We start from the raw sequence: 24859 nt of genomic DNA, 5'->3' as shown, positions 1-24859 counted from the left end.
AGAGAGTAGTAGTAGTGCATTGTGGCAGTTGGAAGTTGAAGTTGATTTCTACATCATACGTACATCGCACATCATCAAGGATGGACTAAACGAGTACTCCTGCATGGTCACGACTTACCACGTATTCTTAGAGAAGAGAATCTAACACATGATCTACTGTATATAGATTTTATCCCTACGCTTTGTCTCTATCTGAAGAGCGCCTCTTCAACAATAAATAGGAGGCTGATCGGCACACACCTCCTGATTGATTCCATGTTCTCTTCACAAACATATCTAACATTTTTGGGTGCTTAATAATCTGCCACACCATGCCCTAATCTGCTTAATCAATGCAACCTTTCTTTTGCTCCACACACACACACCAAAGCCATTAATCCTCATTCTTTACCTCCGGTCATCCATGACCGACGCTACCCTTCCTGCCATGTGCTCCTCCATCGCTGCCCTCTCCTCTGAGTAGAACAACAAAAACTCTCGACATATTTCGTTGACAGTATCTTTACGTACGAAAAATATTATTAACTTGTTTGAAATCTGCAGCCCACATCGCAAGAACAATGTACGATTAATCTCGGTGTTGGGCGTTAAAAGTAGATCGATGGGCTTAGTGGACTTCCCAAGAATCCAGAATTCCACTTGCATTCTTAAGCTAAAGCTTTGCTAAATTCTTCAATCAACATCAATTACACATATATAATTCGATGTACATCTTATTTCTCCTGTGAATTTATTTGATGTATCACCAAATTGTAGAGAGCAGGCAGTTTGCAGCAAGTAGAGTAAGTGTGATTTGTTCTTGATCACTTGTTAATATTGTTCAGAAAAATATTGCATACACATGTTCTCGGTGGAAAGCAAAAAAACACCCTCAGATCATGCTAAACATAAATCTTACGACAGCTTGATGAGATATTCTTGATTCGAGAGAGTTGGTGACAAATGCAGAAGATGTTTACATTACCGTTCTTTATAGTAGAATAAGATTAGCTGTTACAACAAAACCACTACTACTCATTGGCGACGAAAAAGATGCAGAAGCTACACCTCTTCCGCCCCATTGTGCAGAAGAATGTAACGAGAAAGGAAAAAAACCTCCGAAAGAGAATAAATATAATAACCTGCAAAACTTCTAGGAGAATGGCTTATTGCACAGCAACAGCTTCCTGCTAGCATATGGGCCTTCAGAGGTGTCGCGCAGGTCACTCCTCCATCCCATGGCCAGTGTAATGTCTAAAATCTCTTCCATGATATATTTTGAATCGCGAATATAAACACGACCGCCGGGTCTTAGCATACGATCCATCTCCAACAAGATGCTTGAGATGTTGCACCTGGTGGCCAGAGAAATTTAAGGAGTCTTTAACACATTGCAGGTCTAATATCTGTATGTATATTCTGCACGATAGGCATAATATTCTGCATAGTGTTCAATCACCATGATCATGGTGAGATTGGCAAGGAAAGGCAAGCTATCATATCCATAACATCGATAAGAAAACATGGACAGAATTCTATGTTTGTTCACATCTAAACATTACGATAGAGTTCAAATTACCTTTTCTGCTCTTGAGAGAATAGGCCAGATGCATGCAATAAGTCATAAGTTCTTGGATATGTATCAAACGGCTCACACCTGTTGGTAAAGGAAAAACAAATCAGAAGAGGGACAAGATAAAACTACCCATTAGGAAATGCATTACTGCTAGTTACGAGTCATGAGAAAAGTAAATGACTTAACCACAAATATTTATTAGATTATTATGACTTAATCATGATTGTTAATTAGATTATAAATGACCTGACTAAGATAAGAAATAGCAGACTTGTAGGAAGAGCTGTCTCTTTCCGAACATAAAATTCCTTTCGAGTTGTATATGTCACATGTCATTTTCCTCACACGCCAACTACTGTAGTTATGCCAAAGTCAAGGTCACATGGATGAGAAAATTAGACTTAAACAAGACAGACAATATGAAAATGCAGAGGAAAACCAAATACATCAACATCGATTGTGTTGGGCAACTAAATCAATTTACATCAGCTGAATAAGACAACGTGGAAATGAAGAGGAAAACAGATACATCTACATTGATCGAGTTGCAGAAAATTTCTTTCTTTATTTACAGCAAACTTTCAGCTCAACATTATTATGTAAATTTCAAAAAAGAAAACCCAGTTGATGATACTAAAAATCAGAAAGATTTGAAATAGTGCATCGAGCATACCAGTCATGGGTCACTCCTATAAGTCCACGATCATATATTACCGGCAATGTGTTTGGCCCGCTGATTGGAATGACATTCATCACCCAACAATCAATTTGTTGATTGATCAGTGCAGCTGCAAACCTGAAACAAACTTGAGACAAATATTATACTGTGTAGCAACCGATCACTGTCCAAAAAGCAAAACTCATTGGAATCTGGGACTACAGAATGAATATAACCCTCATTTTTTCTCACAGTTAGACTGAAGTAATGAACTCATGGAACAAAACTAAAAGAAGCATGTAATCTAGAACACAAGTCATTGAAAGAAAGGATCATAATGATGAAGGTCTCTGTGCAGGTAAAAATTTGAGAGTTAATTCAAACAATAACATAGAGTTACTTCATTTTAGTACAGTGGCACTACCATGTGGTCATCTATGGATGACATAGAATCTGATTGTGTTCATCAAGAGATGCCGCACACAGTACTGTAACTAATTAAAAAGTTGATATTCATGGAATAATATTTTATCTTTAAAATGATCTTACCCTTAAACCATATGCTAGGCATACATTGCAGGAAGGCACACACACATTATTGATAGGAATGTAGAAAAGGCAGACAAAAAGAATAATAAAATATTCCTAAATTGACAAACACGCAGAAAGAGAGGCATGCGTGTGACGTATATTGCATTATATCTGTCAGAATAAAATGTTGAGAATGTGGATTTTGCATTATCCATAATTACAGAAGCAGAAAAATCGAAGAGGATTAATTTAGGCAAACTTTATGATGGCAGTGGATTTATGTCTGTATGACTAAGAACAACCATGAAGCAAGCGATAAAACTCTATTAGCTATATTCTCAATTCTCTAACATACTTGACTAACAATGTTTATTTATCATCAATTTGCAGAAGTATTCTACTAAGGATACAAGTTAAGACTAGTCCGCTGGAATAATTTTAACTCATCATCAGTCATCAAAATTGTACTAGTTTGGGTTTACATAAACTTGTCATTACTGCATCAAATACAATAGTCCTAGTTAACATCATGGAATTGATAAGTATCAATAAAATACTGCTGATTTTGAATTTTTTTTATACTTGAAATTGGTTTTGTACAGATGTTATTTGCAACACTTGAAAATGCCGAATACCAGGACACAACAGTTCAGTTTGAGTTACTGCAAAGACAAAAGACTCACCCTCCAAGACCAGCTCTCATGTCCATCACATTACGCAGCTCCATTTCTTTCCAACGGAAGATACGAATGTGACTCTCAACAATTTCATTCCAGTATGCTGATTCTGCCTTGAAAAGATCATTTTTCGCTACATAAGCATCCATGTCAACTTCTTGGAGCCTTTGTGGAGGATTGTGAAACCGAGCAGGCCATGAAGAAACATTTGCTTCAAATCCATTTTCAGGAAGGCGGGTGATGCATGGTTTTAGGTCAACATACCTGAGAGAAGCTTAAAAGAAGTTAAGGAGCTAGCAAAACAAATGAAGATGAATCGAGACCATTCAAGAAGCATTATAAATATGCAGTTGGCATTAGCAACAGTGAACGGATTCTTGCACCCTAGTCATGATTATGTTGATACTTATACCCAACAAACCAAAATATAGAGCTTTTTAAGCACCCAAGAAACAAGTGCACCATTAAATGATTTCTTATGCCTAAAAAACTGTATTAAATTTGTTTTTAGTTTTTCACTGGTTAGTTTTACTTTGGGCAACTATGTTCATTTCCTTTATCTGGAGGTTTTAACACTAAAAGATGATACTTTATTGGTTGCACTGTCGTTGGAAAGATAAGCTGAAAAGTATGAAAATGGAGTTTAGAGGGATTGCAAGCTTGAAAATGCTTATAAAAATAATACAGAAAATATTGATGTGTAAAATTAACAAGTGAAAAAAAAAATTGCAGGATCATGAGAAAAAAAATTACGTGGTACATTCATAAAAATCAAAGCCCATAACAGCCTTTCAAATTTCATATAGAAGCTTAAACTTAGTTTTCCGCTGTCATACGTCGAACGGATATGATCAGTGAAAGAATATCATCTGTTATCTTTTAATTCTGATACTGGGTAGCAAATGTTGCTTCAGCACCCAATGAGACATGACACTAGAAGAAGCATCATTTGGTGTTTGAGAAGGATTTTCCATCATTGTTGCATGTACAATAGGCAAGAAAATCAAGGATAAATCTGATGATGATCACTTGAGTATTTTGGTCAAGGAACTTTTTTTGGTAAGGACAATTATCATTGCACCTAGCATGCGATATCCAATTTAGCCCCACATTGTAAGTGAGAGGAAATTTTAGTTAGTTTAGACTGTTAGCGTAGATCTATGACCATTAATTTTGACTTTTAGTATTTTGGGCAAGTGGTTCAGTCCTATCAGGTTAAGGTCAGTTACCCATCGGACCTGATAGCAACATAGCAAATGATTATTTATTAACCTTTCCTGCCACTAAGCAGCAATTTTAACTGAAAGTTAATGAAGATACCAAACTTTGTTTGGCTGATCCTCTGCATCACATAAAGGTGGTTGGACTCCAGAGTCACGATTCATGTAGCATGAATTATTCAAAGGCTTCTGCCATATGGCAATATAACCCTCCTTCTTCACAAGTTGCCAACAAATACTTGCTGTGAGGTCCTCCATATCTGTACATGAATCAAATGTGTCAGTAATACAATTACAGAAAGTGAAAGATGAATCTTATAAGAATTCAGAAGCACATTATGCAGAAACAAAAGGGTAAATTCCCAAATTATCCATGTGTGAGATGATCTCTTCTCACTTTTCCTAGTTGTGGTTAGAATCGTCACAATTGGCATGTGCCATATGGCCTTTAAGCATATTATATTTTCTGTTGGCCATCCATGGTATGGATGAACAAAATACCTTTCAGGAAGACTCTTCTAAAACATATTGCACTTACTACTCTCTGGCTGCAGTGGAACCTTTCATTTCTAAAACTTACTATCATGTTTAGGACATTTCTAAAACTTACTATCATGTTTAGGACACTTCAGAGATGCTCCCTGATTGATGAGTCTAAACTGCATGAAAAAGGAAAGATATACCTACAACACAAAAGTCTGGCAGGTTTGAGGCAATCGCTCTCATCTAATTTAGATCGGATGGGAAATTGGGCAATAAGCTTCAGAGGGTGGTCAGGTCCATGGCTGATCATATCATCATAAAGTTTCCTCAAGTCTCCATGAAAACCTTCTGGGATGATATATGCTATATGCATCGACAGGAAAAGGTTTGGATGATTCTACAGTATAATAAATAGATGGTTTGGAATTGCACTACCTAGGCACGCCACACATCAAAAGCTAATGATGATAGCAATGAAACTACAAAAGCCAATTTATTATTTCATTGAAAAAGAATAGGCTATACAAAACATCATTTTTTCATCACTTAGTGGATGGACGAAAAAATATCATAATCATTGACAACAGAAAGCTTATATGATGCAGAACTGTACCCAGGTTAAATTATTGATTTCCAGCATGCTAGGAGGTTTATGAGGTTTTTTGAATGCCTTGACTTGACCAGTGATGTCATCTTGTATAGAGCTTAATGAGGGCAAAAATCCATGTACCAACTCCAGATAGTTGTTCCATTATGGCTTGTTGTTCTTGTTGTTATTTATGAGACTACAGATTCTCCTTGGAACCTTACAACCCTATCATTGCTTAAGAAATATTGAGTTGCAGCCTGTGAATTTTATGGTACAATATAGACAATACATAGACTGAATAGAATTATAATTTAGGAAGGAGATACCTTTCCATGCCTCTTGTTGGATCTCTTCATGCTTATAAACAGGTTGTGCTGCCCAAACAAAGTACCCTCCAGCTCTGAGTAATCTGTTGACCTCGAGAAGCAAAATCCCATCTTCACCAAAAGTATCGATAAATAAATCAGTTGATTAGTAAATTATTTTGAACATTACAGTATAAAAATTCAAACTTTTATTAGGTTAATATCTCTGATATGAAAAGGAAAAGTGATTCAGGTCTTGTACAACTATTACATAACTATACGGCTTGATACCTTTTAGTTAAAAAAAAATTATATTGAAGAGAAAATCTAAAATGCGCAGCAAGTGAAACTTAAAACAGTGTGCATTTTCAGTCAATGATACATCTAAGGAGGCATAGCACAACACTTGAACTATCCCAAGAATGACATGAAGAAGCATGCTTTTAGCACGAAGAAGAGCAAGACTTAGTTACATGGGTCTTAAAAATAGTGGACAAATATCTAATTGATAACAGGCTTCCGAGGATATATCGGGTCTAGTTTAGGTCTCTTACAGAAAACCTGAGTTACATAATAAAAAAGTCAATCATGCTCATAAAGAATTCCCTATGCTACCTTGGTGGAAATGTTGAATGTAATATGCAATTTTATTATCACATTTTTATAAAAAGACTACTACATACAGCTAATTAATCAAATTGAGTTTCATACAAAAGTGAAAATCTGTAACATGTTCTTATTACGAAACCAGAATTAGTAGTAATAGATAACTACAGTACTTGAACAACAACTAAAAATGCAAATTATAACTAAAATATGCCCCCATCATCAGAAAAATCTGAGTGCTAAATTGAAGATTCTTTTTGCAGCTATTCTTTAACAAACATTATAAAGCACTTCTTAGGTCACTTAGGAGTATGTTCTCTAGCCTTTCTGCACTGTGTATTTGGATAATAAAATAAGCCAAAGGTATTTTTAAACAATTTCTACAGAGCCTGACAAGTAAATGCAAGGAAAAAGATATAGGTATGATGGTGCCAGTACTTAACACAAAATGTTTCAATACTTTCAAGTACAATACTTGCGATTGTATTGTGTGTCCCTACATGCTCCAATAATGATAAATACGAATTACTGAGAATATGTTTCAGGGAACTAAAGAATAACATACCATCACGGGTCCAGTTTATTCTACATCTTGAACAATGAATCAGATCAAATGCCTGGCTTGGATATGGCAAACGGTGTGTTGCAAAAGCTACGACCATAGCAGGCACACCACGTTCAAGAGCAAATTGAATCTGATTTTCATGAACATCTTTTGGAGCCACAGACATGGTGACCACATTGCGTGAGAGTAGAAAGGCACCAAAACTAGCTACACCACACCCAACATCTAGGGCAACTCGTGTGTGATTGCCAAATGCAATATCTGGAACCATCTGCATATCTAGTGAAAGAAATAAGCACACAGATAATAGATACAGAGAGAAACCTAAAAGCATCAGCAAAATTAAAGTCTAAACATCTTTGGACTTATGAAAACTATAGTACCCGAGAAATCTGATCCAGATATTGATTTGCTCCATGGATAAATTGGGTCCCACCTCCTGGGAATTTGAACTTATCTTTGTCCCTAGAGATCCAATTTTGTCCTCCTTTGTCTTCGACCAAGCGTGTATGTGGTACGTTGCTATACCATACCTGATATTGCAGCACAGCAGGACATCTATAGTAAGAAAAATATGAGAAGGAAAAATACAGGAATATTAATTACAGATAATCAGAACTTCACATGGTCTATAACTTCCATTGGATCTTGTGTTTATGGATCAAAGTTTCTAATCTGGATAATTAAAAGTTTGCATGGTCTCTAACTTCCATCGGAGCTTGTATTTATGGATCAAAGTTTCTAGTATGAAGATCCTTATGGAACAGTTGAATCACAGCAGAGCATGCATATACCATAAAATCAAAATTCTGGACCCCAATGAATATCAAGTGTTCTCAGCAATTAAATTTATGGGCTTGTTGAGTCACGTTGATATCTGAAAATTTTGATATTAGGTTACCTGTGCCTAAGGTGTTTATATGCCCATCTCTATTTGTCAGGCCACAACAAAATTATATTACTAGGAGAACGTCAATCTGGATCTTACCCCTCCTAGAGACAACCTTCAAATGAGGCCTCAACTCAATAAACTATCTCAAACTTAAGTCATATATGAAACCACTACATCAGAATCTAAAACTTTATCACCATACAAAATTCCAGTGTTCCAAAGATAAGATCCCTTCTTCGACCCAAAGGATCCTCTAAAAGATTCTATAGTAACAACCAAGTTTGATCCCTTGGTTTTTACCTAGTCCCACAATACTTGGACAAACCATCGATGGTTCCCGAGATCCAGTTAAATTCAGACGATGACAAAATCAAATCAAATCTGAATCAAGAACCAAGCCACTACTCTTGATTTGCTTCTTAACTTAGTTGACATCAACTTAGTTGCATCTTGCCCTAATTAACAACCATAGGAAAGTTTCACTGCTCAAAAGTCACTATGCTGATTATGTCTTGCTGATTAAACAATATAAAACATGCAATTATAAAATGGAAAAGAGTCATCTAAGAGAGAGCTTATGGAAACCAGTACCAAATAAAAATTACCCATGCTTGTCAATGATATCTCGAGCTATCACAAATATGCAGCAGTAAACTGAGTTATTAGAAGCGAATCATAAGCTACGTCTACCACAAGAAGGATCAAGTCGCCTGAAGCAATCAATTATCCAACAAAATTCGGCATGAGAGAGTTCCCAACCTCATCTCTGCTCTGGGGCCATGGAATTGGTTTCTTGTAGTCCTGTGGCGCCGGAACTAGACAATCCAACCCCTTCCCCGCGAGCGGACAATGCCGCTCGAATCTCTCCCCTCGCTCTGTGGAATTGAGCTTCTTGATGACCTCCTCGTTATCCATACAAGGGATCCACTCCCTCATCTCCTGCGGACACACCTTAAACTTATCTATCTTGACCCTAGCCCTCCTCTCCCCCTCCCCGCTCCCCATGCCCGCCGTCTCATTAATCGCCGACCCCTCGTCATCCCATCCGTCGGCCATATCAGGATCAAGCTCCCCCGCGTCGAAGCCCACGCTCATCGTGCCGTTCGCATCCACGATCCCGACCTTCCGCGCCTCCGGCGGCGGCGAGGACGGGGGCAGATCAGCATCGAGCGGCGGCAGGGCGTCAGCGTCGCCGGGGAGGAGGGTGGTGTTGGAGGTGAGGGCGGAGACGTCGAGGGTGAGGTTGGCGTTGGGGGAAACGGCGACGGAGGGGGAGGCGAGGCGGTCGGAGGCGCCGCCGCTGGTGAAGAAGACTAGCTGGGGGTAGGAGTCGGACCAACGACGGCCTAGGTAGAAGGAGACGATGGCAGTGAGGGCGAGAGCGGAGATCTTGACGAAGGGGCGGGAACTGAAGAGCTCGGCGAAGCCTTTCGTCATGCTTCTTCCGAGCTCGAGGTCGAGACGGAGAGCGGGATGCGAAGAAGGTGTGATATGAAGCTTCGGATCTGGTGATGGGGCGACGATGGCGTTCGATGCACCGATCGCCGAGGTCGGATCTGACGATCTTACTGCCACTCTCGAGGAAGCGGGATTCGTCCCCTATTTATTGACCGCGGTATCGTTTGTGGCGATGAGAAGGGAAGGTTAAGAGAATGAACGGACATTGACGTTGACAATAGGTACTGTAATAATGTTGATTACGAAGTTTTCTTTCCTTTAAGAAAAGGAAAAATATTCGTTAAGTGTTAAAATCAAATATTTTACTATAGGGATTAATTACATATTATTTTATACTTAGATTCTATTAGTATTATGATCTTTGTATTTAAAAAAATTATATTAAAATCTTTATAATTATAAAAATAAAATAAATAATCTTATTTGTCATGATATTGTCAGTTATATTGATGAAAAATAAAATATGTGTTTGCGTATTGGATTGGTGTACAAGTGGAGGCAAAAAGATAATCTTAAAATTTTTTTATTTCTAACTACTTTAATTTCAATATGTTAGGTGTCATAAATTAAAAAATATATTAAATTTAATTTTTACTTATCACTTTTGTATATATCATGTATGTCATGTTTTTCATCAATATAGTTAATAACGTAAGAAATGAATGTAATATATAATTAGCTATGGTGTATAGCCTATCTTATGTTGAATAATAAGGGTGAGGTGCCATTAAGATATTTCTAAAGTTGTTTCAAGGTCCAAGATAGATATACTCATGCGCTCTATGGATGATTTGCATGAAGATCGAGGTTAGATACGAGTTTTTGATTGGATTCTTTATATACTTAAGTTAGTTATAATATAGACGAAAAAGAACATTCCATGAAATTTTTTTATGGATAACTTATGATAATTTTTTTTTATACTAATGTCTATGTGAACAAACATAGATTTTATCTCCTTTATGCCAACTAAGTTATCTAGTTATGTGTCAAGTTATCATCGATTGAAAATATTTTTTATGTTACAAGAAATATCAGGTGTTATCGACTTATATGTCTTTTTATCTTGTGATAATTTTTTTGTTGAAGTGGTTTTCATACATCAACTTATACTGTCATGACAGATTTTTTCTACGATGGATCAAGACAATGATGATTGTGACATGTTTCTTCTAAGATGGATCAAGACAGTGATGATTGTTGTAAGTATAAAATGATTCTTTCAAGCATCTGTCGGGATCCAGACATATTTCACTGAAAACTGCCGTTTAATTGGACAGGTCTCGTGGGATCATTCACCCTGATGTGGGTCCCAATGATGCAGGACGAACGGGTCTCGAATATCTTAAGAATCTCGTGTCGCCACGGACACAGTTGAGACCGAGCCCCGCTTGTCAGAATTCGTTGCCGTTTTTGCGAGCCAGGCCGCCGGTTGTTGGCCACAACGGAATTTGACGACCAACCAATGAATTGTCTCCACGTGGCAGCACGTCTCCCACACTCCATGGCCCGGCTTTATAAAGAGAGACCCGGGCGATCTCCTCTTACTCCGCCCCCTTATCCTGACAGCCGGATGACGAAGTTTTTTCTCCTCTCGATGCCGATCTCCTTTCGTTGGGCCAGGAACGCGGCGGTCCGATCCCGGACTCCTTTGAGGTAGCGTTCTTTCATTCCTTTCTTTCCTCCCCCTTCATCTCCCTTCCGCAGTGCATCGTCTTTGCAAAAGTTCGTGATTGTCCTGGACATTGGACAACGTTCCCCGTCTTCTTTGATCGTACATTGCAAACCGATATTTGGAATTAATGAGACCAGGTACAAAAGAGTTAATCTAGTGTTTTCTTTTCTCTGTTGGTTGCCGATGATTTCTTATCGGATCCGAATCAAGAAGGGAAGGAATACATTTACTTTGCTTTTTTAATCGAATATATTTGATTAGATGGGAGGGTTGCTAGTTCATCTGCGATTAATATGTTTCACAATCCCATTATGGCGATCATTGCTAATCTGTTACTAGAATACCAGAGTCGATCGCCAATATGATTGTAGTTATCATAATCCATTACTTAGATCCATCTTTTGCAACTAGTTAAGGAGAAGGGTTGTTTAAGGAGCACATGATAAACTTGTTGTGGTTTAGTTCTTCCCTTTTTAAATGATATGTCTACCATCGGTTCTATTCCTTATGTGTAACTATACATACTTAGGTAAAAGTAGTTTTCTTGATTGATGTAATATTTGCTTTACTATGTGTTCTTATTGGAGGCTGGCTATAAGCATATAGATTGATGGATTACATATACAACATGGATTGCTTTACTATTGTGTCTCACTTCCGATGTGGGATTATAATGAGGTGTTATGATGCATATACAGCTTTCAAGTACCATTTGCACATATATATACTAGTTAACGTTGCTTCTTGATCTGTGTTTCCTACTGGATGTTGGCATACGATGTGTTCGTTTGGGTCTTATGTGTGGAGTCAGCTGTCTATTATGTGATATCTGGTAATATTTAGAGAATTTTATAAGATCAAGTCACGAGAATTTAGCAATATTGGCATTTGAACAGTTGCATAAGCCTGTGCACACACTTAAACACAGAGACACTTGTTCATTATTATGCATTTCTTAGCATCCTCCACTGGATAATGGTGGATTTTCTGTAATATGTCCATAATCAAAGTGCATTTTTGTGTTTTGGTATGCTCTATTTGAATTTAATCCTAAAAAGTTGCACTGTTTTGAATGCAATCACTTCTTTGTTGAAAGCAGTCTTCAAACAGTTGACAAACTTGTCTTGAACATGTACAATACCCTGCTTTTTGTTAGCACAGTCGATTGATTATGTACAATATATATGTTGCTGGTCGTGATCCATGTTCATCTACACAAAGCATTCTTACTGATCGGCTAGTATGCCTTGGCAAAACTCCGGTTTCTATGTAACAAGGTTTGTGTAGTTTACTTTGAGGATTAAGAACAAATCTTATCGGGTGTGCCAATTCAACCAGGACCATGTCAAACTAAAATCTTTTATTTCATGGAAATATTATATCAATACTACATCTACATCTATATTATCTCAAGTTCCTGCACAGTGTAGCATTGAATAACAAGAATCTAAGATGTCATAGTCACTGTAAAGGATTGCTAGAAATGCATGCACTGTCAACCTTTCACCCTTCAAATTCAGATATTTGCATAGACAGAGTTGAAGAAGCTTAAACCTAGTAAATTTATGTTTGGATCAATTAAACTTGGCTATTTCTCCACTATTAGCTCTGACTTCTTCGATTATGCTAATTTTCAGGTTCAGAAAGTTTTCTTTGTTTATATTGCCCTCTTACACTAGATGATGCTCGGAACAAACACAAAATTTTAGAATGCAGAGCTGGTAAAGTCAATTGATGGGACATGGATGGGAATTATATGTGAGGGTGCATATATTATATGGTGGAAAGGAAAGACAGCTTCAAATCCAACAGCTTCAGCTAATCACATTGCTAAATCTGAAGCATTTTTATAGAAAACTTTATGTTGAAGTAAAGTAGCACACTCTGAGAGGTGAGAATGTCGATGATATTTAGAATGAAAATTGATTTTTGTTAGATTGGAGCACGATTAAAATATAGGAATTACTGGAAGAAGATTAAACTAAGTTTGTTGCATTCTCTTGGTAAAACTATAGGACCGGTACAAAATAATAGGTACTGAAGGATGAATGCTTACGAATTTTTTGGGGAAGCCCAGATACGGATAAGAGGTTAGGATGTGCAAGTTTTGGCTGGGAATTTTGGGATACAAATACACAAAGATGAGAGGGAGGTTCTTCGAGGCCAAATGCACGTAGTTAATCGTATAATTTGGGGCTTACAACGGTTTTGATGCCCACAGAATACACTGTTAATCACATTGGCCTTCAACGTGGAAGAACTCATTGTTGTACAAATCTTTTTTTTTTTTGCTGGTATTTCACTAATAAAGCCACATTTAGCATTGGTATTCTAAGTTTCTCTGTTCTTGCTATCCGTTAGTAGAACCTCAGGTGCTATCAATCAGGTTTTGCCTTCCAACACTCGGAAGGGCTAGGCTTTACTAAATTTGCTGGGCTGAGGAGCCTTTAATCTTATGCATGGATGATGTTTTTTGTCTGTTTCGTGCTGTTTTGGTTCCTTAATTGCACATTGTTCTAATAGAGTCTTTTCTACTCATTTTAAGGATGTAGTTGCATTAGCACATTGCCGTAGAGAGTCTTTTCCACATTCTAAGGGAGCTGTTGCATAGAGTTTTGTTCGTTTATTTATCCTTTGATATTAAAAGTTTTACCTGGAATGACGAAAATTTGGTTCCTTGTGCCATTTTTTGTTTGCTGCAGAGTAACAATTTCAGAACCCTACTTCATCGCATATTGTGGATTATTCCACATCGTTCATACGGTTGTTTTTGTTAAGAGTAGAAGACACCAACCTGTTGATTGGAAAAACATAACTATCGATGATTCATAATTTGCGATTGCATAGATAGCCTGAAAGACATGCATGAAGATCAGCAAGTGAAACCTAAGCAAACGACCTCTTGCTGCTACGCTGGCCATTGAGACCTGATAGGTACTATAGATAGGGTGGTGACGTTGACAACTGGTAGGGCGATGGCGGAGATGGCATCTGCCGTGAAGGAGATGGCTGCCCCTGCGCTGGTGGTGTTTACCGTCGTGGTGGAACCCGGCCATGGTGAGGAGGCGGTTGATAGCTTCCTGCCGGTGGTGTCGATCCATATGTCGGTGGCGGGTAACCGTAAGATGGTGGAGTTGGCGATGGGGAAGGTGGTCTTTTTCCATGAGATGGTGGTGATGGAGGTCCATACTGGGGTGGTGTTTGTCCTCGCCGCGGTGGACATGGCCGTGCATGTGGTGGAGACCGTGGTTTCTTTGGTGCATGACCATGGTGCGGTGATGGTGGCTTTCCATGAGGTGGTGGTGGAGGCCGTGCATGTTGCGGAGGTGGATGTCTCCGGTGAGTTGGAGGTGGTGGTTGCCCATACTGTGGCGGAGGATGCCTGTATTGTGGCGGGGGCCATGCATGTAGCGGAGGTGATTTCTTTGGTGCATGTTCATGGTGCGGTGGAGGTGGCAGCTTGCCATACGGAGGTGCTGAATGCGGGGGAGATGGTTGTCTGTGTGGTGGTTTCTTTGGTGCATGACCATGGTGCGGTGAAGGTGGCTGCTGGCCATAAGGAGGTGGTTGACGGCCATAATGTGGTGGTTGTGGTTGCCGTCCCTGTGGAGGAGGTGGGTGTCTCCTGTGAGTTGGAGGGCATTTGTGGGAGGGTGGTGGTGCTGGTTGGCCATACTGTGGCGGTGGCGGTGGTTGGCGATACTGTGGTGGTGGCGATGGCTGTCCATACTGTGGTGGTGGCGAGGGCTGTCCATGTTGAGGTGGCGGTACTATGTGATGAGGTGGGGGTTTTCTGTGATAGGGTGGCCTATGTCCATGATGAGGTGGAGACGGTGGTGGACCTCCCTGCCGTGGAGGTGGTCGACCATACTGTGGTGGCGGCTGTCTGTAGTGAGGTGAAGGGTGGCCTGGTGAGGGTGAGGGTGGTGAGTACCTATGGTGCGGCGACTTACGAGCAGGTGGTGGTGGCCTGTGAGACGGTAATCCGCCATGTCGGGGAGGTGGTGGTGGCCGTCCATACAGCGGCGGAGATGGTCGGCCATAGTGCGGTGGTGACTGCCCGTACGGAGGTGGAGGTGGCTGGCCATAGGCAGGTGGGTATGCGTAATAAGGCGATGCAAGATAACGCTCATCTTGTGTGGAAGCAATGGCAGGGGAGCAAGTACCTGACCTTAGGACTACCGCCACTGCCAACCAACACATGGCTTCCAGATAAACTCCCCTCATCTTGCCCTTCCTCTTTCACCTCCCCTGTGAGCAGGTGCAACGGAGGGTGGCTTAGATTATATAGCACAGGCGACCAATGTGGGACGGGACGATCGCAAAGCTGGGACCTTTGTCTCTACCTCCATCTCCATGCACATGATCTCATTTATGTCAGGGAGGCTGTATTCCACTGAAAGCCCTCTGCGCATGACACACAAAGGGGGAGAGCCCTCGAGTGACCGACGAGTGTAGTATGGAGCTTCTAATAGTACCAAGGCATGGATTCATGCAGAGTGTGGGGGAGGGAGGGGGCAGGTTCTGTTTCCGGTCGTGACAAGAGCTCTGCCGTAAAGCAAGGCAAGGGTGCAGTAATTGTTTTGGCTGTTTCCTCGGGTCACCACCACCTTGTGTGCATTGAATGGGCCTAGTGGGTGGCGTTAAATGACATGCCTTGGGCTCAGACAAGGCTGAATATCATACTGGACTAATGACGGCAACATGGGTTAAGCTACCAAGCCTTGGACTGAGACCCGAGACCGCACCAGGCAATTGTGTGGTCCATGTGGTGTTTGCTTGCTTGCCAGCTATACACAGCGACCGGGTGTGGCCTTCATCTGTCACGAGCTTATTATTTCCAAGCATTCTTTTCTTCCCCTGCAGGGACTGGCCCTTTTGGGGGTGAAGAAAGTGCTAGAAGTAATGACGACGCTGTATCTACTGCAGCAGTAGCAGAGCAGAGGTGGAAAAGGTGCAGTTGAGTTACATGGTGCTGATCTGGTGATGATGCGGGCCAAAACCATGAGGTTCCGGTTCCAGGGTTTGAAGACAAGAATGGTAGACAGCCATGTAGTCACAAGCCGCGGGAATTTAGATTTAGAATTGCTTGAGATTGGAATCGCAAAGTATTGCAATTTCGTATGGTATTGAAAATTCGATCTCAGCTCGGTACAATACAAACGTATTAAAGCATATTATTTGATATATATATATATATATATATATATATATATATATATATATATCGTCTCGTTTTTTCTCCGCATGCAAGGAAAATAAACCGCGAGGAGAAAAGATAGTTTCTTCTCCTTATGTGTCGTTTCTTTTCCTCGTCAATGTTTCTTCTCCCTCATATAGATAAAGAAAAGTTATCGACGATGCAAAGGCCTCGTCGCCTCAGATGAGGAGGAGGCGATATCTCATTTATAGCGTCTGGCGAGGGAGGGCAACGACGAATCAGAATCGTCGAGGGAGAGCTACATCTGATCTCCAAGTTCTTCCTTTTCTTCTCCCTCTTCTTTCTTTTCCCTAAGCTAATACCATCTGCTACGGTAATGGGGCGAAAATTACCCTAATCGATAGTACCACATGATAATGGATAATTCGTGTATCGATCTACTAGCACCCTAGTACGTATCGCCTGGTAACGAACGATTCACATATCGATTTACTAACAAATTGTTACGTATCGCAAGATATGAGATATCATTCAAAATTAAAATCCTTATTGCAAAAGCGCACAGACCGAGCCTTTGCATATGGTATGTTTGGGGCAGGGCTACATTTGATCCATCTCAGTCTGGTACGAGTACAAGCTTGCACTTACTCGGTTCACGACTAATTTAATTCTTTACATGCACAATTGCAAGAGTGGGTGACCTAGGTGACGTATCGCCTAATAACGAACTATTCACATATCGATCTACTGATAAATATTGTAAATTCCAATTCTTGTAAAACTTAATTTGCCTAAAACTAGATTGACAAAGCTTTCCAAGAACACCTATTTTGTATAAATTGGAGCATAATTGGTTATCCAAGTAGTTCATACAATGTTCCTATCAAATTATGCCAGAATCGAGCTTTGGTCGATTTCGGCTTTCCTTGTTTCTTCTCTTTAGAAATTGATTTCAGTAAAAAAACTCTTACTTCAGTTAAGCTTTACATTATTATCTTAAATTCCTGTATACTTTTGTCCTTTATTTATTTGTACATCTGCAGCTATCATCTAAAGATCATGTTTGCATCGTAATGATTCAACACATGCATCCCATTGTTCCGCATTTGCTTTCGATTTGTGCGTGTCATCCTTGCACAGGGGCCATGCTAATCTTCTCTGTATTGTTTCAATTTTATCGGATGTCTCTTCACATATCGATTTACTGACAAATTGGTACGTACCGCAAGATATGAGATATCATTAAAAATTAAAATCCTTGTTGCAAAAGCGCACAGACCGAGCCTTCGCATATGGTATGTTTGGGGCAGGGCTACATTTGATCCATCTCAGTTTGGTAAGAGTACAAGCTTACACTTACTCGGTTCGACCAATTTAATTCTTTACATGCACAATTGCAAGAGTAGGTGACCTAGGCGTGATGCGCTTGTTGACGTATCACCTAATAACGAACGATTCACATATCGATCTACTGACAAATTGGTATGTACCGCAAGATATGAGATATCATTCAAAATTAAAATCCTTGTTGCAAAAGCGCACAGACCGAGCCTTCGCATATGGTATGTTTGGGGCAAGGCTACATTTGATCCATCTCAGTCTGGTAAGAGTACAAGCTTACACTTACTCGGTTCGACCAATTTAATTCTTTACATACACAATTGCAAGAGTGGGTGACCAAGGCGCGATGCGCTTGATGACGCATGTCGGCGTGCAGAGTTCACGTACGCAGCATATCTATATACTATGAAGAATAAATTTAAAAATAGCGAGCTTTTCGAAAATGTTTTTCTTTAAATTTTTGTTTTTTAGTAAAGGATGTCTCAATTTTCACTTATCCTGCGTATCGTTCTTATTTATTTTTTTATTTCGACATTGTACATCCTTACTTTTTCCCCTCTTTTTTTTTTTTTGTATTGGTTTGTCACTTGGTCCTATTCAATAAGTCAAGAATTAATCCAACCAATAAAATACAACTAAATTAATGATTAAAAACATTTGAATTTATAATTAAGTTAAAATTATAATGTTTACAAAAAAAATAGTCTGAAGATCTAAAAAATATAATTCATTTATTTTGTAAACAATATTTGTATACATAATTATTTAACATGAATTTAAATTTTCACTATTGCTTTCATAGGGTGAGTCATTGGTTCATATCCAAAGTACTCTAATTTGGATAGAACCATTGCGAATGAACATTATAAAATCAAAATGATATTTAAATATAAAATATGAAACGTTTGTTCTAAATTATTTTTTAATTTTTAATGTTTTATGCTAATTTTAAAATTTTATTTCATGAGTCTGTCTTTAATAATCATTTAATAAAAAAATTTGAGTTGATTCAAATTATTTTTATCATGTTTAAAATTTGTTGAACCAAACATATGGATCAAACCACCAAAAAGATAAAAATAAAGAAATTTGGAAGGGTAAAATTGGAAAGTTAAAAAGTTCTACAAGGGCTAAAAAAAAAAAAAAAAGAGTGCTTTTTGGAGAAAACAGGTTCGTAAGTTTTAAAATGTTTTGTTGAACATTTCAACTTAAAAAAAATTTAACGCTCCTAATCATATGAAAGGATTATTTTATTTCTGTCGTCGTGTGATCCATTGTCATACGAGGCTCTACATCGTTGCCTTCTCCCTATGTTACTTTCATCATCAACTCTATGTCTTCATCAAACCCTTCGATGAAAGTGGCTAATGAGACGAAGGGGTCGGTGGTTGACGAGAGTATGATTATTTAAAAAAAAGAATGTTTTAATTTTTTTTTAAAATTAGGGTGTCATATGTGAAATTATGAAAGTTAAGAGTTTTTATCTAAAATCTTTTCAAAAGTCAAAACCTGAAGCTTTTTCAAAAATTATCTAATTTAAAATATACTAATAGGAAAATAATTTAGCTTTTAAATAATTTTATTTGCCTTTGCTACCTGGTTAGATTCCAGTCCATCTACTATTTATATAAGTCGGCAACTAATTTGATAAGTTTGAATTATTGAGTAAAGTATTTAAATTTAAATTGATAGAAGTAGATTCACTTTAGTTATAAATCAAATTTGTAAGAGAAGTGTGTTTTTGGGAGGGAACCATAGTCCATACTACTACTACTACTATAAATGCCCATCCAAATAAAAAACCATGCTTATTCGTGCATCATTTTTATTTCTTGGGAAGTTGTAGTGTCAAGTACAAGCTCTCGTCAACATAATCAACAAGCCACTGCATGCATGCTGCAGTTTCTGCTTCTAGCAGCAGATCAGGTGGCGATGGGTGGCTCTGGGGACGAAGAGGTGGTGTCGAGGAGGCTCTTTGGGGAGGAAGTGGTCAGCCACACCGTTGGTCCATAGACAACAGCTTGTCCATTGATCTGGAGAAGAAGCGCATAGTCTCCGATGCTCGAGGCGTTGTTGCTGCTCCACAAGTTCTTGTAGTAATCGTCACTCGCGACGGCGAGCTGCCCTCTGTGATCAAGCCAGAGGAAGCAGTGGAGGAGGCCTCGCTCGGCCCGCCGTCCCTGACTGCCAAATGACGCCGACCGAGGCCTTCACGAGGACCAGGTTGCAGTCATCCTTCATGAGGAGGCTGTAATCCCTGGTCACCTGCTTGGCGTTCTCGTAAAGCATCTCCGACGAGAACAGCACGTTCTTCGCCGCGGGAAGGGCGTGCGTCCACCCCTCGTGGACGAGGGCGGCGCCGAAGCCGTAGTCGGGGGTCGACCACACGGCGGGGCCGTAGATGGCCACCACGCCGTCGGGTCGGAGCACTGCCGCGTACTTCCTCCAGTTGGCCCATCGGAGGAACGGGGTGCGCCACACGATGGAGCCGCCGAGGGAGCTGGTCGCAGTCGGTGAGCGAGAGGGTGCAGTTGACGCCATGGCCGCGTGTGTAGGACTGGAAAACGCGGCGGCCTTCGACGTGGTGGACGAGGTTGCAGTCACGTTGCATGACGAAGGTGGCGGCACCGTAGGAGAGCTGCTCGTCGGCGCCGAGGACGTCGCCGGTGAGCAGAACGTTGCTGTCGTTGGCGGAGGAAGGGATTGCGAGGAAGGGAAAGACGGAAGCGAGGGTGAGCAGGGGGATCAGGGGAGGGACTGCCATCGTCGACGAACACTTACTTGAAGCTGGGCGGCTCGTCGATGCTTTGCGGTTGACCCATCTCGTGTGGTATTTATAGGGCAGTGGAAGCGGAGGTGGAGGGAGGAGAAGTCTCCATCGATGTGACATGGTAAGTGGTGGTTCTTCAATGCGATTGCTGACTCAGTTTTGACCATGGCGACTTCCATCACGTGGTGGCGATGGAGACGGGGACCCGCCTGCCCTCCTCCACCGCAAAGACGCGCGTTTTCGGATGAGTTGGAAGATATGAGTTTGGGGCAAGAAGACGGCCATGACACGAGAGGAGGAGGAAGATTCAGAAAAAGGAAACCAGAAACAAATCTCAAAGTGTAGGAGGAGGAAGAATTACTACACAACTGGAAGCCTCCTTCCGATCATATTAGGCAAAATCATGCAAGTGAAGAATGTTTGATGATTCACCCTTGTGCAGTAACTGAGCTATACAGCTAAACAGATTTAAGCGTCAGATTTGAACTTGCCATGGTGGTCGACCACAACCGGAAACAAATGCATCGAGGATGAACTCGTACATGAATCTGCTAAGACAAATTCAGTATCAGTTGATCGGATGAACAGCACAAAAAGGGATCCAGAAACATTCATTTTTAGTGTGTCCTTCACAAGGAAGATCCAAGTGAAAACAAGAAGAAAACGATTTGCACACTACACATGTCATCCGTGTCTTTTACCGACAGAATTTTCCCGAGGAAAAGTAAAGAAAATCTAATTTCCAGGTTCTCCAAATCACGCGTCAAACATAGAAGAATAATCTACAAACAATTTTTCATCCTGCAGACACAAATTTCTTGTTCAAGCACTCTTTCAAAAGCCAATAATCGCCTAACTCGAACAACAAGCATACTTTGAGCCTCCAGCAGAATCAGATACATTGATGGTCGTTCCTTGAGTTGGGGGCACTGCAGTCCTCGCCGCCTCTTGGGCTGCAAGTGCCTTCTTGTTTACGATGTGGTAAATCTCTGTGAGAACTGTTTGAAATGCCTTCTCGATGTTGTGTGATTCTAGTGCTGACGTCTCCAAGAAAGAAAGCCCCTCTTTCTCGGCAAGTACCTGGCCGTCGTTTTCTGAGACTGCTCTCAAGTGATTCAAGTCTGACTTGTTGCCAGCCATCATGACGACGATGTTGGAATCAGCATGATCTCTTAGTTCGCGAAGCCACCTCTGGACGTTGTCAAACGTTTTCTTCTTTGTTATATCATAGACTAGGAGTGCTCCCACTGCACCCCTGTAATACGCGCTGGTTATGGCGCGGTATCTCTCTTGACCAGCAGTGTCCCAGATCTGTGCCTTGATTGTCTTCCCTTCTATCTGTTCATTCCATCATGTTAAACTTTCACAAACACCGAACACCATGACATATACAAAAAATCTTGACACCATTTAAGGGAGACATGCATTGCATGTAATGAGGTTCCGAAACAATCGAGCATCTATTTAAGCTAATCAGGGAGGAAGTTTGACGTGACACATCGACTACAGAAGTAACTCAAATGAATAAGTAGGTCAATCTACAGGAGTCATTACTTGTTAACTAGCAATTGAAATTTATGCACACCACAAACTCCATCCGTTTGTACTATATCCATCATAAAGCTTAAGAGTTGTGTGGATCATATCAACTTGAACCTACATGATCGGCAACTCAGCAGCTGCTAACTAACTACACGACAACCCAGATTGTCACTGTGGTGGCTGCATTAAATAAAGAAACATCCATTTTTGATATTAATTGCTTCGATTCTTGTAAACAAGGATCGACACAAATGGGAACTTAAGCCCTAAACTTAGTTTTTGTTCAAGTTAGTCCCTGAAAATTATTGTGTTAAGCCCCATATGCCCCCAGCAAGTTAGGTCTATCTCGCTATCACAGACGACAGTTTTCCTGCTCAGTATGTTATTTCTTTCAATGTTTGGAATATGCTGACTCGTACCCAAGTGGTGAACATGGGATTTGGGACACATCATCATCATCTTTCTCTTCCTATTCATCGTCCACTCCAAGAACTAATTCCGGATGAAGTGGAAAATGCCACCATGTCAGCAACCAACTCTATGTACATTTAAGTACAAGCCATCGCAACAGAGCCGTGTGATTGAATAAGGAATGAAAACAAAGTAATGTCCGTAAATGGCTATATTTTGCCAACTAGGTGGCTCAGCCAAGCCAAGGATGAACGATACCTGATGAAATAATGTTCAGGGACCAACTAAAATAAAAACCGAAGTTTAGAGCTAATATTGACATTTCTGATAAAGCTTAGAGTCAATTTGTGACCGGTAGTTGCGGTGTCAAGCCTAGTCCAGTGAGATAAAATCAAAATGAACAAGTCTAGCTCATTTGTTTGAAATAATCCAATAAGTCCATAAGGACCTGATGAATGGTACACAAGGATACGGGAAATCTTTTGTTTGCTAAAACCATCGAGTCACGTCTATGCCAATCTCAAGGTAGCAACTTTTCTACCTATTTGCGCAATCATATACTGTGGTCATAGCTTCAAAATGCATTACGAAGAGTGTCAAGTAATTCATTAGGATATCTGTAACACATCCTAAAGGGGGAAAATGTTATATCATACAACGCCTTGATCATAAATGAGTTAAAGAACAAATACTTTCGAGGCTGCTTTGACTTAGATTTCCAGTTTCAAAGGATGAGAAGATTAGGTCATTTTGGTTCTTGTTATGCCACATCCAATGATCCGCAAGCAGCATAACGCCCTATTTGCATTATATGAAATCCCGATACTACCCGGAGCGATCGCAACAGAGTTTTCCATGGCCTCAAGATATACTACACACGGATCTATAACAGGAGGAGCAATAGGAATCGGGGGCAGCTCACCTGAAGGGTCTTGGTGGCAAATTCGACGCCGATGGTGGACTTGGAATCCAAGCAGAACTCGTTGCGGGTGAACCTGGAGAGGATGTTGGACTTACCCACGCCGGAATCTCCGATGAGGACGATCTTGAAGAGGTAATCGTACTCGTGGTCCACTCGGTGTGCCATCTTCACCGCCGCCTCCTCCTCCTCCTCCCGATCTGCATCAGATCCACCCGGAAAAGAACAAGAACCACCAATATCAACATCGATACCACAAAATCGCGATCGAATTCGACGCCAAAACAACACAGAAAACACGAGGAGATCAGAGATCAGCAAACGATGGATTCGAACATAGGACCGTCCAACCAGAATCACAGAAATCGATGCCACAAAAACGCAAGGAGGAGAAGGGGGACGGATCTGGAGATGGAGCAGTACCTGGTTCCGAGATCTGGTCGAAGGAAGAGAAGAGAGAGCTTGAGATTGGATGGTCCGGTGAAGGGGAAGCGACGAGGCGTCACCAGCGTCAACGGCAAAGAGAACGGAAATGGCTCACGGCGTCACATATATATGATAACAATAAAATCCATTAGTTATCGGATTTGGATATCCATCCCAGGATTGGGATCCGAATTAAAACGCACGCATCAAGCATGATTGATTCTTATCAAGTCGGATTCGGATCGACTGTTGGGTTTTCAGGCTCCGACAAAGCCCCGAATCTCTTCTAACTTTGCGTGTATCTTTGTGTTCATTGAATTAAATAATACATACTTATTTCAATTTCATTCAAAGCGATAAAATAATTTAAATTTATAATATTTTAATTAATTTATGTAAGACTGAGAGTGTATTACTATAAACTTTAACTTAAATATTTTTATCAATAATTTAAATTTAATAAAATTGACACATCTGTTATCCTGTTAGTATGATTAGCTGACACCTATTAGTATACTTATCTTTCTAGATATAAATATAAAATTAAAGAATAAAATAATTAATCAAAACATAAAATAGGTATTTAAAGTTCGATGAATTTTTGAAAAAGCCCCTAAATTTTAGAATTTCTCAAAAAGCATCTTTAAGTTTTAAATTTTTTTTAAAAATAATCATCTTGTTCTATCGTCTTTCACCCAACCCTTGATCGTGTTGTTGTCCCGTCGGTTGCCCCCCTCTACTATACCCATCTACTAACGAAGACGTAATGACCCGCACCTCATTGGACCAATGATGGTGCGACCCTCATCCTGATACTAGAAAGGACATAGGTGGTATTATATAGTACCTCCATACTTAATGACGATGATAAGGGTTGGGGGCTTGACGAGACTGCATAGCCCCGTCATGACCCTTTCTTACTAGTGTAGACTCCTCATGCTCCTTCCTTGTCGTTAGTCGTATGTGAGAAAGGAAGAGAGACGATTCACAGGCTAACAATGACGATGAAAGCTAGGAGACAAATAGGACACCCTAATGGCTATCAACGAGACGAAAGTGTAGCTAGAGCTAACAC

At 40.2% G+C, this 24859-nt stretch overlaps 3 protein-coding genes and 2 pseudogenes across 4 annotated transcripts; 1 reads left to right on the top strand and 4 right to left on the bottom strand.

The window, feature by feature from the left end:
- Nucleotides 1-882: 882 nt before the first annotated feature.
- On the bottom strand, nt 883-9692 carry LOC135622452 (probable methyltransferase PMT11). Its single transcript, XM_065124321.1, has 9 exons — nt 8841-9692; nt 7573-7722; nt 7190-7460; nt 6040-6150; nt 4742-4901; nt 3428-3685; nt 2229-2351; nt 1559-1636; nt 883-1334 (listed from the first exon to the last, which is right to left on the bottom strand). Exons 1-9 carry the CDS (start codon nt 9516-9518, stop codon nt 1133-1135), a joined length of 2031 nt encoding a protein of 676 aa, XP_064980393.1. The 5' UTR covers nt 9519-9692; the 3' UTR covers nt 883-1132.
- Nucleotides 9693-11087: 1395 nt separating this feature from the next.
- On the top strand, nt 11088-16381 carry LOC135622451 (uncharacterized). 2 transcript variants are annotated; one of them, XR_010491058.1, is made up of 2 exons: nt 11088-11195; nt 12852-13890. XR_010491058.1 is itself a non-coding variant. In XM_065124319.1 (2 exons), exon 2 carries the CDS (start codon nt 14190-14192, stop codon nt 15612-15614), a length of 1425 nt encoding a protein of 474 aa, XP_064980391.1. In that variant the 5' UTR covers nt 11093-11195; nt 13917-14189; the 3' UTR covers nt 15615-16381. The 2 variants fall into 2 exon arrangements, 1 of the variants encoding a protein (XP_064980391.1); XM_065124319.1 differs by lacking the exon at nt 12852-13890 and adding an exon at nt 13917-16381 and having other exon boundaries at nt 11093-11195.
- A 1088-nt stretch (nt 16382-17469) lies between these two features.
- Nucleotides 17470-17584, bottom strand: LOC135624079 (U6 spliceosomal RNA; annotated as a pseudogene).
- Nucleotides 17585-19449: 1865 nt separating this feature from the next.
- On the bottom strand, nt 19450-20934 carry LOC135622449 (mannose-specific lectin 3-like; annotated as a pseudogene).
- A 133-nt stretch (nt 20935-21067) lies between these two features.
- Nucleotides 21068-23940, bottom strand: LOC135622450 (ras-related protein Rab11C). The gene is made up of 3 exons (XM_065124318.1): nt 23782-23940; nt 23362-23558; nt 21068-21824 (listed from the first exon to the last, which is right to left on the bottom strand). Exons 2-3 carry the CDS (start codon nt 23524-23526, stop codon nt 21339-21341), a joined length of 651 nt encoding a protein of 216 aa, XP_064980390.1. The 5' UTR covers nt 23527-23558; nt 23782-23940; the 3' UTR covers nt 21068-21338.
- Nucleotides 23941-24859: the final 919 nt, after the last annotated feature.

The sequence above is a fragment of the Musa acuminata genome, chromosome BXJ2-9 (assembly GCF_036884655.1).
Source record: "Musa acuminata AAA Group cultivar baxijiao chromosome BXJ2-9, Cavendish_Baxijiao_AAA, whole genome shotgun sequence".
NCBI classification, from domain to species: domain Eukaryota; kingdom Viridiplantae; phylum Streptophyta; class Magnoliopsida; order Zingiberales; family Musaceae; genus Musa; species Musa acuminata.
Note: the sequence above shows the minus strand (reverse complement) of the source record. Positions and strands in the feature narration are given on the sequence as shown.